Here is a 14,703-nt window from a genome sequence, read left to right as displayed (position 1 = left end):
CATTCACAATTCTCTTTCCTCCTCCCCTATGTTTCTATTTGTCACTCTTTCTATCCCCTTTTCTGCATCTCTATAATACTGTATTCAACAGAATGCTTTCATTATTTTATCAAGATAGATAGATAGATAGATAGATAGATAGATAGATGCACACTTTATCACACTCTTTTATTAGTATAGAAAGACTGCAGTTAAAAGATCGTGATTCAACAATCATTGTTTATGGAATGTTTGTGATATGTAAAGGTGATGAGGGTCTAAAAACAATGGCATATATATATTTTTTATAACCGGAACCATTTCTCAGTGACATTACTTTGATCTGATCAATTGCTGCCCCACACTATACACAGCCAATGGCAATGCATCATTTCCCTAGAGGCTCATTCAGAGACGTGAGCTAGGAGTCCTTCAGTCCCTCTTGCCGACTGTGATCCAGGTGTCATCTTTGGGTGTGGTCACCAGCTCGTACCTGGCCTCAACCACCTGACCTTCTACTCTGTGCAGTCTCAACCTGCGCACCAACGTGCTGAGCAGAACCGCAGCCACAGTATATGCAAATCTATAGAGAGGAAGAGAAGGACGATGCAAGAAGATTTATATACTTTGTGACACTGAATGTTAAAAGAATAGTTTACTAATAAACATGTAAATCGCAAATGATTGAAAAGGTCATTTGAATTGATTGCTCCTTAAATGTGTGAACCTTAAAAACAAAACAAAACAACGATTTCTTGAACATCTAGAATGACAGAATGTGATTGTTTTAAATTGTAAATTGTGTAAATTAAGAGTTTGAAAACATGCAGCTTTCTCATCACACCACAAATATCTTCACCTATACAAAGGTCTATAAATAGTCCCTTACAATGAAAAGAAAGGTCAGTCAGCAGACATATTTGCAACACCTCCAACCAGTTATTTTGGGCATCAAAGGCCAACTCCTGTCTACTTACATGGAGAAAAAGTTGACATTGACTATCTCATAATGTTGAATCTTTCTAAGGTTAGTTTTTCCTGGCACTAGTCTTTTTGACCAGTGATGCTCAACCTATTTTTTTACTCCACAACCCTCATTTTCAATGACAATTATTAATGATTGTACATATACACTGAAGTGGTTCACTCAAATTTGTGAGCCTGACTGACCATTCCCATTCACTTTTGATGTACGGAGTAGTGCAGCCTGAACATTCTGCTAAACATCTTCTTTTGTGTTCCACAGAAGAAAAAACTAATTCACACAGGTCTGGACACAAAGGTGAATAAGTAATAAACCACTTTTTTTTTTCTTTGTTACAGTTATTTTAAAGATAATATCTGATTTCTTTCCTTATACCTTAGTTCAGGGCAGGCCTGGCTCCCTGAAAACCCAAGCAGAGAGAAGCTCTTCATTACAGACTCATCAGCAAATCTGTCAGGATTAAATCTGTCAAAGAAAAACCAACAAGTGAGAATACCAGCAAACCATGAACCTTACACAACCTTATATAAAATGAACAAACCTGTATGGAAGTGACCAGGTATCTGCATCTTGAAGGACGACACCCAAGGCATAGATAACCAATGTCTACAAAAATATTATTTTTAATATTTTAAGCAGGTCACAGCACTCTCCTATGGAAGCACATTTTTGCCACTGAATAAAAAAAAATGTAAAAAGGTTATTGCGACTTTTTATCTTACAATTCTGACTTTTTCAAAATTGCATGATACAAACTGCCTTTTTCCTCAGAATTTTGAGAGATAAATTTGCAATCGCAGTCCAATTTTTAAGGGCACACAAAAACTAATATGTTCTCAGAATTGCGAGTTTCTCTCTCTCTCTCTCTCTCTCTCTCTCTCTCTCTCTCTCTCTCTCTCTCTCTCTCTCTCTCTCTCTCTCTCTCTCTCTCTCTCTGTCTCTCTCTCTCTGTCTCTCTGTCTCTCTCTCTCTGTCTCTCTCTCTCTGTCTCTCTCTCTCTGTCTCTCTCTCTGTCTCTCTCTTATATCTCACTTTCTTCCTTTTTTTTTATCTCTCTGACTTTATATATCATGCAATTCTAAAAAAAAAAAAAGTCAGAATTGTGAGATGAAAGAGTTGCAATAACCTTCAGTGGCGGAAAAGGGCTTTCTATACTCTCCATCCTGACTAGACTAGACATAATTAGAAGTATCTGAGAGAATGACTGAATGAAACCGGCAAAGCTTTTTAAGTTTTTATGCAGGTCTAGTAATGAAAAGGACTAGTTCTTACTTCTTTGGGAATGACATGTTGGTCCACTTTCCCCTCCACCTCCTGTAATCTGGCAGCCATGGGCGTCAGTTTGGCTGTGCGGACGGTTTCATTCAGCACCTGCTGGCAGTACCTGGAGGAAAACATGAACAGAACTATGATTTCCAGTCAAGTGATGGCCATGTGGAATATGAATTGCCACATATATGCCCTCTGGTGGCCAGAATGTACAGAGACGAGAAAAAACCAGGAGCATATACACATAAAAAAAACAAGCATATTGTAAACCCATACCTCTGGACCAAAACAGCTCTTTTATGGAGCTTTAAAATGTTACTACTATACTATCTGTTATATATAGTATAGTATACAGTATACTATATACTATATAAGTACTATTATTCATTGCTTCAGTTTTAAACCTTTTTCAAAATAGACGTCAGAAGCTACGACTGTTGCTCACCTAAGTTGTGGAATCTTCTCCAATGTAACAGGCTCCTCTCCGAGCACTTCAACAAGCTCGTGATAGAGCCGTTCTTGCACTGCTTCTGAGACTGATAGGAAGTGAACGGCCCAGATGCACACTGGGAAATAATACAAATGAGAACAGGCATACATTACGTATCAACATTTTCGCAAAAATGAGCGCCGCCATTCGTAAATTTTATGGGTATAGCCTCCGGTCTCATCCGTGTCCAGCTATTTTTATCTGTACAAAACAGTTTTGCTGCTTGATATTGAAAACGTGTGTGTCCCATCATGTTTTTTTAATGTATTATCTTAATTATGAACACGCTGGTGTCTAGTACAAACAATTTTACAGTTAACTGCATATTGTTATCTTCCTCATTATTTCCTCTATTATTTCTGCGTTTAGGAAAAAGATGAATAGGAATAGCAAAAATTCTATCATCAACTTATTACTATTAAAACATTGGCTTGAAATAAAATAAAAAAATATAAAGAAATACAAAAATATTAATAAATAATGTTAAAATGTCAATAAACTAAAGCTAAATTATAAAACTATATATAATACACTAATGTTAAAATGTCAATAAAAACTATAATACTACACTAAAATATACAAAAAAATACTAAAATAAGACTGAAACATCAATCAATGAAAAAAGGAGAAATCTTACAGTTAGCAGTGATCACACAGCCAGCTAGAGTAAAAACCATACCATCTTCCATCACCTGAGCACAAAAAAGATTTAAAAAAATCGGCAAAACAAATTTAATGATTGTTTATGTTTATAATTTATACATTAATATTAGATCTGGATTTGAAAACGAATCATCCTGTGGTGAGATGTTACCTGCCGCTCTGTCAGTTTGGCCTGCAGTAGATAGTTAACGAAAGATGACTGACTCCTCTGCTTGGCCACAGACTTCAGCACTGACTCCATCTCAGCTAGAGCTGAAAATAACAAAACCTCAAGATCAACTGACATCCAACAATAAAGCCAACACTTTCAAACGCTGCTCAGCTGCCTTCTTACCACTCTCATAATGGGCCTTTCTGCTGGAACTCTTCTCCAGGGATCCGTCCAGATAACCTTTACCGATCTCTGACCATATCTAATGAAATACAGATGTATTATATGTGCATACGTAAAATATCACTTTTTAAAAATAATTTTCATATGCACGACACTGAATGTACCTAGTGAGGAATGCTCACCGCTTCATGGTTCTTGCGGAACCGGATGACCTCAGCATCATCCTGAAAACTACTCCCCATGGCAAGCTGAGTGACAGCCTTCATAGCCAATCCAAGCAGATGAGCACAAAGAGGTGTGTGCTGGGATTTAGGATAAGATGCCCACTTATCAACCAGCTCCTCCACCAGCTAAAAAAAGGCAGAGTAGTAAGAAAGGATCACATGTTTAAAATGAATCCAAGACACTTTAGTTTAAGGCAGTTATCAATAGATCATTCAATTTAATGCAATGAAGGTGTGTGTGTGTGTGTATATATATATATACACACACACACACACACACACAAATACACACACTCGTGAACAGACCTGAAGCAATAGAGGGAAGTTGTTCTCCAGGGTTTTATTGATAGCTCCCTCATACACTTTTTTTCTTATCATCGACTCCGTCACTCCCACTCCTGAACCTGACTGGTAACCTAGCAACGACTTGAGCATTGTCTCAAAGGAATCCGCTGAGAAAAGGGTACAAACATTTCTTAGATAAAGCATGCATTAAAGGAAATTAGCATATTTTTCGTGATGGTTAAAAACATCAAAATATTTGGTATGGCTATAAATAAGATCCATCCAAATGCTTGGGTAAGATTTTTTTTTCATTAAAAGTAACAGTAATGACATGTATAATGTATCATTTTAAAAAAACAGCACCTACATTGTAATATTAATGAACGTTCTTGAGCACCAAATCAACATATGTTCACAGGAAAAAAATTCATTTTGAAATATATTAAAACAGAAAAGAATTACAAATGACACTATTTTATTGTTTTAATGAGCAAATAAATGGAGCCTTGGTGAGAAAATACCCTTCTTTTAATAATCTTACTGACCTCACTCATTTTGAAAGGTAGTGTATAATGAGTCAAATAAAAAAAAAAAAGAAATGATTCATAACACCACATGTAATTTTGTTATAAAATATTATTAAGAGGAAATTTATTAAGAGAAGCTTTTTCAAAGTACTAATTCTCTCCCTTTGTACATGTTACTCACTGGTCCAGTTGGGGTTGATGTGTTGCTGTAGTTGGTCCACAGCACCCAGGCTGACCACTGGTCTCCGGCCGAACCAGAAAGATGCCACGGACCCAAACTCATCGTGAAGAGACACCAGGAACTCGTGCAGGCTTCCTTTGTTCACTATATCAGGCAGATTCCCATCTCTGGAAAAGTAAAGTAATATGTTTGTTGGAGAAGCTGACTAAAGGTCGAAAGGACATAAAGAGAGGGCAGTAACTCAAAACTCTTACTTCTCTTCTGTGGGGTTTAGTCCAGGCACACCAGAGGCACTTCTAGACGACTGACATTAAAATAAGAAAACGTCGGGTTAACATACACATATTTTAAAGTCCATTGACAGCACATTTGAGCATTTTGATGGCTAACTTTCTTGTACATATATACAACTTTTTTTTTATCAAAACAAAACTCAGTTTTAGTCCAGTAGTCCAGTGATGAACCTTCCAAATGCAGGTCAGAATTTAAACCAAACATACTTTTAGCGATTCAAACATATATTTCTTATAAACCATGATCACAACAACCACAAAAGAGTTTGCGCAACCGATAAGATAATATTTATATTTTTTCACCGGATACAAATACAGGACGGCACCGATCAGGATAATGACAAATGTCACTGCAAATATAGCAAAATCCAGCATATTTGCTTTTCAGAAATGTCTGAGGATCGTCATATATGTAATTATATTGTTCAGTGAACTAGTAGCTAACAATCCACGTCTACAGTGACCATCAGAGACCTGCGCCCCTGTAGATCGGTACTCAACTACACATCCTGTAAACGAGGCTCAACCAATCGATCGCAGAGATTTATTTAGGGATATATATTTTAAATTAGTTTTATATATATTAAATATGACCGCTAACATGAATATTAAAGAAGCCGTTTTGTAAAAATGTAAATGTGTGACTGACGCGATAGTATTAATTCGTTTTTACAATAAATATGCGATTACAAGTTTGTTTATAATCAAGGGGGCGGAGCTAAAGATAATTAGGCTCGTTATGAACTCTTTAAATGTCACACACACGGGAAAAAGTAGCTACTTAGCGAAAGTAATAAGTGATAATAATGTGGGTAACTGCAATATTAGTTGCGTTTACGCTTAGTGTATATTTTAGCAATGCTCAGGATCCGCGGTTTCCCTGGCAGATGTCCCGATATCTGTCCGGCGGTTTAGCGTTCTCACCCGTTCTGAAGGAGTTTCCCCCGCAGCAGGAGAGGGTTCGGTTTTCGCCGGAGATGAGCTCGTCTTTCTCCGGCTCTCAGAGCCAGCGCTGTGCGCTCGAGCGACATCACGAGCGCGTCGAGTGTGGACAGCCTGACGTCACTTCAGATGAGTGTGACGTCATCAGCTGCTGTTATGACGCGCGGGGCTGTTACTATCCCAAGGCAGGTGAGCGTGAAAAATAAATCCGATTTTGTACTTTAAATCTCTCCCAATATGCATATATTTTAAAAACAGTCTTGTATTTGTTTTGAATGGAATTGTGTAATTGAGACGTCTTATCTTGCCACGAATATTGCCAATGATGGCGTTAAATCACAAATAATATATAAGCCATTGACATTGATTTAATCATGGATATTTTCTCTCGCTCTTTCTTCCAGTCACTCTGCAGTGCACAAGAGATGGGCAGTTTTTTATTGGTGGTTGCTCGAGACGCCACCACACCACGAATCAGTTTAGACTCCATCCACATGCTGGAGAATGACCCCAGTGACCGCTGCGCTTCGGTCAGCAGCACTGCCAGCTTCGCCATCTATCAGTTCTCCGTCAGCTCCTGCGGCTCCAGAATGAAGGTGGGAATGAACACTGACAGAGCCTTGGGGCATGTTATATATCACTGAAGAGATTAGGCGTGGAATGGTTGGATCAGTGTTTGCTTACCCTAAGGTCGCTGTTGTTGTTCCTTCAGGAAGAAAATGGTTTTGTTATTTATGAGAACATGATGTCGTTCGCTTATGAAGCTGGCCTTGGACCTCATGGATCAATTATGAGAGACGGTTCTTATGAGTGAGGAGGCTCGTCTGTTTTTATTTTGAAGTTTTTAGTAACGATCAGTGGAAGGGGGGCCCAGTATTTCCTGTCTGTGTCTTGAAGGCTGAAGCTCCAGTGCATGTATTCAGAATCAGCCATCGATGCTCTGCTGGTGGACGTGAATACGGTTCCTCCTCCTCCTCCTCCCTCTGTCTCTCACAACGGCTCACTCAAGGTAGAGCTCAGACTCGCCAACGGACAGTGCAGCACTAAACCGTGCTCTGATGGTGAGCAGAATCCCCAAATTCCAATTTCACAGCAAAACACGTTTTCCGAAGGAGTTTTATCATTTCATTTAAACATCCTGAAATGTTAATGGTCAAACAAGTACAAGTCTCAATTAGATTTTTGGCTGTTCTTCAGGATCCAAACTATATAATATAATATAAAAATGACACTGTGTTACCATAATATCTAAATGCACTACCACTGAAAAGCATGAAGCTGGTAAGATTTGATTTTAAAGAAAGATAAAGGCTGCATTAATTTGAGTCACTAGATGACACCATAAAGATGAATATAGATCAGTAGTCAATTTAGATGAGGTTTGTCCAAGAAGTTGCTATATTTGTCCCTAAACTCATTGAAAATTCAAAAGAGATGGGGTAACTAAATGGAGCTACACAATTGTGAAGCGCTCAACACTGATACTGGTCCTGTAAAACTATCACGAATGGCACTAATATGAAACTTATCACTAGCTCAAATACTGTATAATGTGGTTCAGTCAATTAATTCAGTACTCTTTTGTGTTTAAGAGGATATGTACACCTCTTACTACTCTGAGGAAGACTACCCTGTTACTAAAGTGTTGAGGGAACCTGTGTATGTGGAGGTGCGGATTCTGGAGAGGACCGATCCGAACCTCATCCTGGTCCTGGACCACTGCTGGGCCACTTCTAATCCTGAATCCCTGAGCCTGCCTCGGCGGGGTCTTGTGATAAACGGGTAAAACAGAGTTTTTATTTCAGCTCCACTTCCCTAATTTTTCTAAGGAAACATGGGCATTTAGTGTCAGTGTGTTGATGCCAAAACAACACCTCAATTATACACTGGTTTACATGTTCCTTATTACTCTTCTATAGCTGTTCATATAAGGATGACTATCAGCAGACCACAGTGCTTCCTGTTGGACAGTCGAGTCTGCAGTACCCATCTCATTACAAACGCTTTGTTGTGAAGATGTTCGCTGTTGTAGATCAGTCGTCGTTTGCGCCTCTGCAGGAAAGGGTATGTACAGTCATGTTTACCACATGTTCTCTTTGGCTCTCACTTATGTTATTGTCCTCATCTTGCCACATCTTTAACAGATGTTCATTCACTGCACTACGTCTGTTTGCTACTCCTCCACCAGAGAGTCATGCGAGTCCAGTTGTGGCAACAGGACAAGTGAGTGCCCCTACGGATACAGAGTAGAAATAGTTTTTTTTAATTTTTTTTTAAACATAATTTTTCACAGAAACTCCATTCAATCATAGAAAGCTCATTTAATTATAATAATGTAATGTTTAGGACTAAATCAATTATGTTAAAAAATGTGAATTAGTAATTAATTGGAAATTAAATGTTAATTTAAGATTAACAAATGTTGTTGTCTAAATATTTCTTTTAATTTAATATTTAAATAAATGTATTAATTTACTAGTAATTATTTTTTATTATTTTTACAACCAAAAACTATTTAATTAATTTGACATGTTACTTTAAAATAAACTTGCATGCAATCAACAACCTCATTATAAACTATATTAAATAAATGTAAATTTTATTTCTATTATATTTTTCCCCTGTTGATTAGGAAGGGCTGTTTCAGAAGACTTGAAGGATTCTGAGGAAGAGGTTGTAGTTTCAAGTAGGGAGGTCATACTTGTATCCCATTTGCCAGTTTCTGAAAATCTAGCAGATAATGAAGGTATGAAAGCAACGTTATTCGTGATTTATTATTGGGTTTTTTTTTTTTAAATCCAACCCATGCAAACTGTCCTTAACCTGGAAATGTATTCTCCTCTAGTCCAACAGATATTATTGGATTATGGATTATGGGCGGCAGGAGCTCTCATTGTGTTTGGTGTCTGTGGGCTTTTGGTGGCTGTTTTAATTCATCGGGCCAAACCTCACCCTCAGCCCGTTCCAGTGTGACATTAATAAAATGCCAAAAGAATGTGGCCTCTTGTGCAATCATTTGTATATCAGACAAGGAATGGTTTATTTAAAAAATATATTGCAGAGACCTTACAGCAGGCAAGTGACATTTCTAATATATACAGTGACAAATCAACAATGTATCAAAATACAGCAGAAAAAAATGACTTATGCAGCGACGTTTCCCTTTTCCTCTGCTTTCGGATATTCCATTTCCATCAACATTAAAAACTCTACAGAGGGGGGGAAAAAATAAACAAATTTTTGTAGTTTTGAACACCAGGATATGTTTAGAAAGTATACTTCCCCATACAATATTCAAACCACTGTGTGAAAAGAACATCCTGTAGCGTTTACCTTCTGTGTGGTCGATATCGGGACTTGCTGACATCAGAACCCAGGCCAGCCCGACCAGCAAAGTGACCACCAGGTTTACTATGATCCAGGGGTAAAGGACGCTGCGCTCTGAGCCCGGCTGCCTGCGAGGAGACACAACAACTGCTCAGCTCCCGTTACTGTACAGCATTTACCCAGCTTGCTCCGACGAGACTGTCTTACCAGAGTGTCACATTATAGCTGGAGTACTGATTATAGAGATTGATGCGATCGCTCGTCATCTGCTGGCTTAATGATAAAACAAGTGCAGAAAAGTACACTGAAATGGAAAAGGTACATTAAAACATTGCTGTGTTCATATATGGCTTCAATATGAGTACATAACTCATTTTTTTTTGCCAGAACCGTGATAAAACTCACAGAAGGAAGCAAGCGCCACAGGACTGAGGGTCAGTAAACTCCTCATGGCCGTAGCGGCTTTGGCAAGATTCATCCTGTTTAGAGAGAGATCAAAGTAGTTTAGTTTAATCTCAAGGGCTCAAGCATCAAATGATTATGGCGACAGTGTTTACTGGACTTTTCTTTGTGTTGGTTAACGTGAAAGGGTTTGGTGATTCACCTGTCGAAGGCAGAAACGGTGCTGAGGGCCAGCAGCAGGTAGAGCAGGGACTGTGCAGGGTAGGCCAGGGTGTTATACTGCTGGAGTAGGTTGGAAAGAGTGCTCATCTGGTCCCCGGCCAAAACATAGACCACAATGATATTCCATACAGCATAACCAGCCAGGAAGCCATGAGAAAACAGGCCAATCACCCTGTGCAGTAACAACAGTCAGTGTTTAGAAAGGTTTGGGGGTCAGTGAGATTTCAGAAGACAGTGAGGCTATCAGAACAAAGTGTGATTCAAGATATGGGGGAAAAATGCCCTGTTAGAAATAGTTTTTAATACTTATGTCATGAAGTAATATAAAAGTGTTGCATTTTAGTCACATTGCTGTCTGTTTATCTGTAAGAACAACTGTATGTCTCCGAGCAGCGCTGTGTATTTTCTTACTGAATTAATTTCTGTTTTTGAACAAATCATTTGAGTCAATGACTTAGTGGCCCATTCATTAAGACAATCACTAGCTTTGTTTCTAAACGAATCGGCCATTTTGAAAGAATGAGTCAATCACTCATTAAGATGTAGACTTCCTGCCACCTACTGGTGGCTTTAGTGTCATATTTACTTGTCTGTGACAACCAACCAAGCTGCTATCTCAAAAACACACTCTGCAAAATATGTCAAATATCACTATCAAAACAAAGAAATACATTTTGTGTCAATATTGCACACCCCTAAAATAACCTGGCATCAAATTTGAAAAAAGTTTTCCTATTTATTTTTTTATTATATTATAATATGTATGGTTAATATTAAAAAGGTCATTCGGCCTGCACATGGGGACATTTTCTCAGATCCGGCCCTCGACCTAAAATGAGTTTAACACCTCTGGTCTAAAGCAACTGCACAGATATGAGAAAACTGGAAGTGTGAAAATAAACCTGAAGCCACTGTGCAGTTTCAAGGAGACATCTCTAGTGGTCCACACTGAGCGGCTGTCCATAAAGTTCTGCTCCATCGGGACACTGGCCTTCCACTGGTCCACTCGCTCAGCTGCTTGAAAACGACCTGCCACCAAATATACACGGTCAATTATAGTAAAGAGTTCCTTGCACACAAACAACTTCACCTTAAAGGAACACTCCATTTTTTTTGGTAAAAGGCTTATTCTCCAACTCCGCCAGAGTTGAGTTTCAGCCGATCTCCGCGTCTGGCGATAGAACTTTTAGCATAGCTTTGCATAGATTGTTGAATCCAATCAGACCAATCGCATCACATTCAAAAATTACCTGTAGTTATATTGTGTACTAAGACCATTAAAAAATGAAAAGCTGTGATTTTCTGATTAGGAACTATTCTCCCATTCCGACGTAATAATCAAGGAAGTTTGCTGCCATAACATTTTTGATTATTACTTGATTGATTACTACACCGGAATGGGAATCTAGTTTCTAATCATATTAAGAACTAGAGCTGTGCCATTATAGTTTTTGCTCCCCTGCTTTTTAGCGTTTATATCTATCCTCTTGGTCAGCTATTAAGATGCCTTGATAGATGCCTTACTTCTACGCTGATGATACTAAGATTTATTGTTTTTTATGCTCTTTTATTTTTCAGAAATGCATTGATTAGTTTTCTTTCATATAGATTTTTGTAATTTATCTTTTGTTGAATTTACAGTTTACTGTTTCATATTACTGTGTTTTCCTTAAGCATTAATGTACAGCGCTTTGAGAAAGCAACCTTTGAAGGCGGTATATGCAATAAATGTTTTTTTTTTATCATTATTATTTAGCTTGAAACTTACGGCTCCTCTCCACAAACACCTTCCCCATAGGCTGGCTTTGGCCTTGGGGAGCGGAGAACAAGGAATGCTGGGGGACGGGCACCTGGGGGTCTGTGATGATATCATCATCCTCTATGTCCAGTTCGTTGTTGGAATGTGTTTCTGTTACTTTAGGTTTGACTCTGGAGAAAGAAGGAAACAGAAAGTGTTAGCTAAATGACAAGTTAAATCCAAAAAAGGGCTTTCATAAAAAACAACACATGAGTGGTGCCTTTAAAATACCTGGAACCTTTCAATAACCTGTTTAACAAAAATAGAAAAAATAGACTTGAAGAAATAGACTTACTTCCTCTTTTTTGGTTTTCGCGTCACCTCTTCTTCAACATTCTGATCCACCATATCTCCATTTGACACCAGGTCCGTCTGATCTCCCTCTATATCTAACCAGTAAGTACAAAGCATTATTTCTGTCTATGCCTCTATCAGGTGAGTTGTAGTGAACAGGAAATGGTTTTTCTACCAATTGCTTGTGCTTTCTTCTTTTTTTTCCTCCTTTGTGGAGGATTGTCCACAGGTTCTGGGGTCAAAGGTTCCTGACATTCAGACTGCCTGCGACTGGTAAGCCCTCCCATTTCCATTCCACCATCTACAAAGGTCAAAGGTAAAACAAACTCATCACACACACACCATGCTTCTACAGGTGATAACAAGAAGTCAGGTTTGTCTGGGTCTAGACTCTGCTGGAAGATGTTGTCACTATATCTTCTGGTACCAAAAAAAGCATCTTTCTTCATCTTTCTCTCTTTTGAATATATATATATATATATATATATATATATATATATATATATATATATATATATATATATATATATATATATATATATAATTTTTTATGATTAATATGCTGTTTATATATGTATTTATATATAATATAAAAAATAATCATTTAATTGTATACACATGTAAATATTTTCAAAACATAATGTAAGTATGTGTATTTATATATACATAATAAATAAAGATAGTACATATGTATATACTACGTGAACAAAAACTTAAATTTTAGATGTGATTATTTGTTTGACACCACTAAATATTGTTAACAAACACTTTTCAGCAGTAAAAACAAAAAAAATGCTTTGAAGGGCATGACAAAAGTCATTGGACTTATGACCTTACAGTTTCTGAGATTTAGTCCTCATGAAAACTGCTTATCACCTAAACTCACCATCATGTTCATCCACACTCTCCACATCCCTCTTGGCCTTCTTTTTCCTACTCTTTGGAGCTGGAACATCCTCTTTGAAGGGCAAAAGAAGAGCTTCATTATATAATGTAATGTTACCTAACCAATAAACAGCTATTTTAAGGCAAAACAATCTAAGAGACGCATTATAACATTTTAAACTTTATTACCTACTCAAATACATATTAACCAAATGTGAAAAACAATTTAAAGAGAATCACTCACCTGCCGTGTCCTGACTGTGCGTTTGAAGGTATAATGAAGAATGAGGAAGGAAAAGAGGAGATTTAAACAACATTTTAACCGTTTAAACCACATCTGATCTGCTAAGTGATCTTACCTTGGCATAGACGGCAGTGCTCGTGGTCCCCGCTAAAATGTCGAAAAGTAATATCAGGTCAGCAATAAACAATTCAAATGAAACTCAAGAATCAAAATCTGTTGAGGGCTCTACATTTTTGTGTCCAACAGAGCTTACCGTTGGCTTTTTCGCCATTCCACTCAAGAGCACAGGGAGAACACAAAGGACATGTACAAACAAGCATCTCTGAGCACTTAAAGCAAGGATTAATTTGAGTCTAAATCTGAGACGGGCATCTGCCAAGCAGCAGGATTATGTAAAGGAGGAGCTACTCAGGAGTCACCATCAAATACTGTTACTCAACCTTCTGACATAAACACACACCACTACTACTTACTTACGTTTTTACTTAAATAAATAAATGCGGCCTTATTGAATATTCAGTTCAACATGTATACAAATGCACATGCTCAGCCTAGTACTGACTGTATTTATTTTAATTAGTGTGGTACTGATTCAATCCAGATTATATATTATATAGCCTTTAAGAATAATGTAAGAGGGTTAAACAGATTGCAATGGATGAACCCCAAAAGACAAGGGGAGCAAAAGCATCTGACTCTAAGAGAGTTTACCTTTATGACTACTGCTGTGCTTGTCAACGTGAAGCTTGTACTCAGTCAAATTAAAAGAAATAAAAAGGCTTATCAGCAACAGCTCGAATGTGTAACAAATAGAATAAACCCACGATGTGTTATGGATATCTTAGACTTACCCTCTGTCCTTGAGGAATGGGAGGAAGATCTCTTCTCCTTGTGCTGAGAACCTACATACAATCATATAACATAATAATAATATTTAAACAACAGCTCTGAACATGCGCACTAAAGGATGAAGTAGTTTAAGTCGCGTCTGTTAGTAACTGTTTGATAGCAAACGCGAAGCTTCTCATTTAAGCGTGTAACAAACCTTTCCTTCCGTATCCATTCTTTGGAGTTGAATGATAAAAACTACGTCGAGTTAATTACTGAGCAAAAGTTATCTTTGTGTTTTCATGTCGTTTGCGGTGTGATTTTGTTTTGCACGTTGTCTACTGTTGATGTTGGAGACGGGTGGGCGTGTCTAACTTCCCTGACGTACTGTACGTACTACAGACGCACAGCAATTCAGAACGTAATTATACGAATAAAAGGGCAAAGGGATGGCTGAAAATAATACTACACGAAGTACACAAAAGACAGATTACGCCTACGTTTAAAAATAATTGTTCTTGAAGACTATAT

At 37.8% G+C, this 14,703-nt stretch overlaps 3 protein-coding genes across 5 annotated transcripts; 1 reads left to right on the top strand and 2 right to left on the bottom strand.

Annotated features, from left to right (window-relative positions):
* Nucleotides 1-149: 149 nt before the first annotated feature.
* LOC122346873 (cytochrome P450 20A1) lies at nt 150-5,738 on the bottom strand. The gene is made up of 13 exons (XM_043241726.1): nt 5,534-5,738; nt 5,192-5,241; nt 4,938-5,104; nt 4,251-4,396; nt 3,903-4,070; nt 3,721-3,799; nt 3,538-3,638; nt 3,361-3,415; nt 2,679-2,799; nt 2,237-2,348; nt 1,506-1,570; nt 1,340-1,429; nt 150-562 (listed from the first exon to the last, which is right to left on the bottom strand). Exons 1-13 carry the CDS (start codon nt 5,603-5,605, stop codon nt 412-414), a joined length of 1,377 nt encoding a protein of 458 aa, XP_043097661.1. The 5' UTR covers nt 5,606-5,738; the 3' UTR covers nt 150-411.
* Nucleotides 5,739-5,993: 255 nt separating this feature from the next.
* zp2l2 (zona pellucida glycoprotein 2, like 2) lies at nt 5,994-9,167 on the top strand. Its single transcript, XM_043241725.1, is given in 10 exon segments — nt 5,994-6,361; nt 6,577-6,605; nt 6,607-6,768; nt 6,885-6,982; nt 7,070-7,233; nt 7,765-7,954; nt 8,092-8,236; nt 8,317-8,395; nt 8,805-8,918; nt 9,018-9,167. Coding segments are annotated over 10 exon segments (1,434 nt in total). The 5' UTR covers nt 5,994-6,036; the 3' UTR covers nt 9,146-9,167.
* A 26-nt stretch (nt 9,168-9,193) lies between these two features.
* Nucleotides 9,194-14,545, bottom strand: tmem237b (transmembrane protein 237b). Of its 3 annotated transcripts, none has more exons than XM_043241727.1 (14): nt 14,390-14,545; nt 14,196-14,246; nt 13,460-13,491; nt 13,345-13,358; nt 13,102-13,173; nt 12,391-12,516; nt 12,217-12,310; nt 11,892-12,052; nt 11,026-11,152; nt 10,104-10,295; nt 9,905-9,978; nt 9,707-9,803; nt 9,506-9,627; nt 9,194-9,381 (listed from the first exon to the last, which is right to left on the bottom strand). In XM_043241727.1, the coding sequence occupies exons 1-14, from the start codon at nt 14,405-14,407 to the stop codon at nt 9,317-9,319; spliced, it is 1,245 nt and encodes a 414-aa protein (XP_043097662.1). In that variant the 5' UTR covers nt 14,408-14,545; the 3' UTR covers nt 9,194-9,316. The 3 variants fall into 3 exon arrangements, with proteins under 3 accessions (XP_043097662.1, XP_043097663.1, XP_043097664.1); XM_043241728.1 differs by having other exon boundaries at nt 13,598-14,246; nt 14,390-14,543; XM_043241729.1 differs by having other exon boundaries at nt 14,056-14,246; nt 14,390-14,542.
* Between the last annotated feature and the right edge of the window lie 158 nt (nt 14,546-14,703).

Source organism: Puntigrus tetrazona, chromosome 6 (genome assembly GCF_018831695.1).
Source record: "Puntigrus tetrazona isolate hp1 chromosome 6, ASM1883169v1, whole genome shotgun sequence".
Classification (NCBI taxonomy): Eukaryota; Metazoa; Chordata; class Actinopteri; order Cypriniformes; family Cyprinidae; genus Puntigrus; species Puntigrus tetrazona.
The sequence above is the reverse complement of the archived record's forward strand: the minus strand, read 5'-3'. Positions and strand labels throughout refer to the sequence as shown.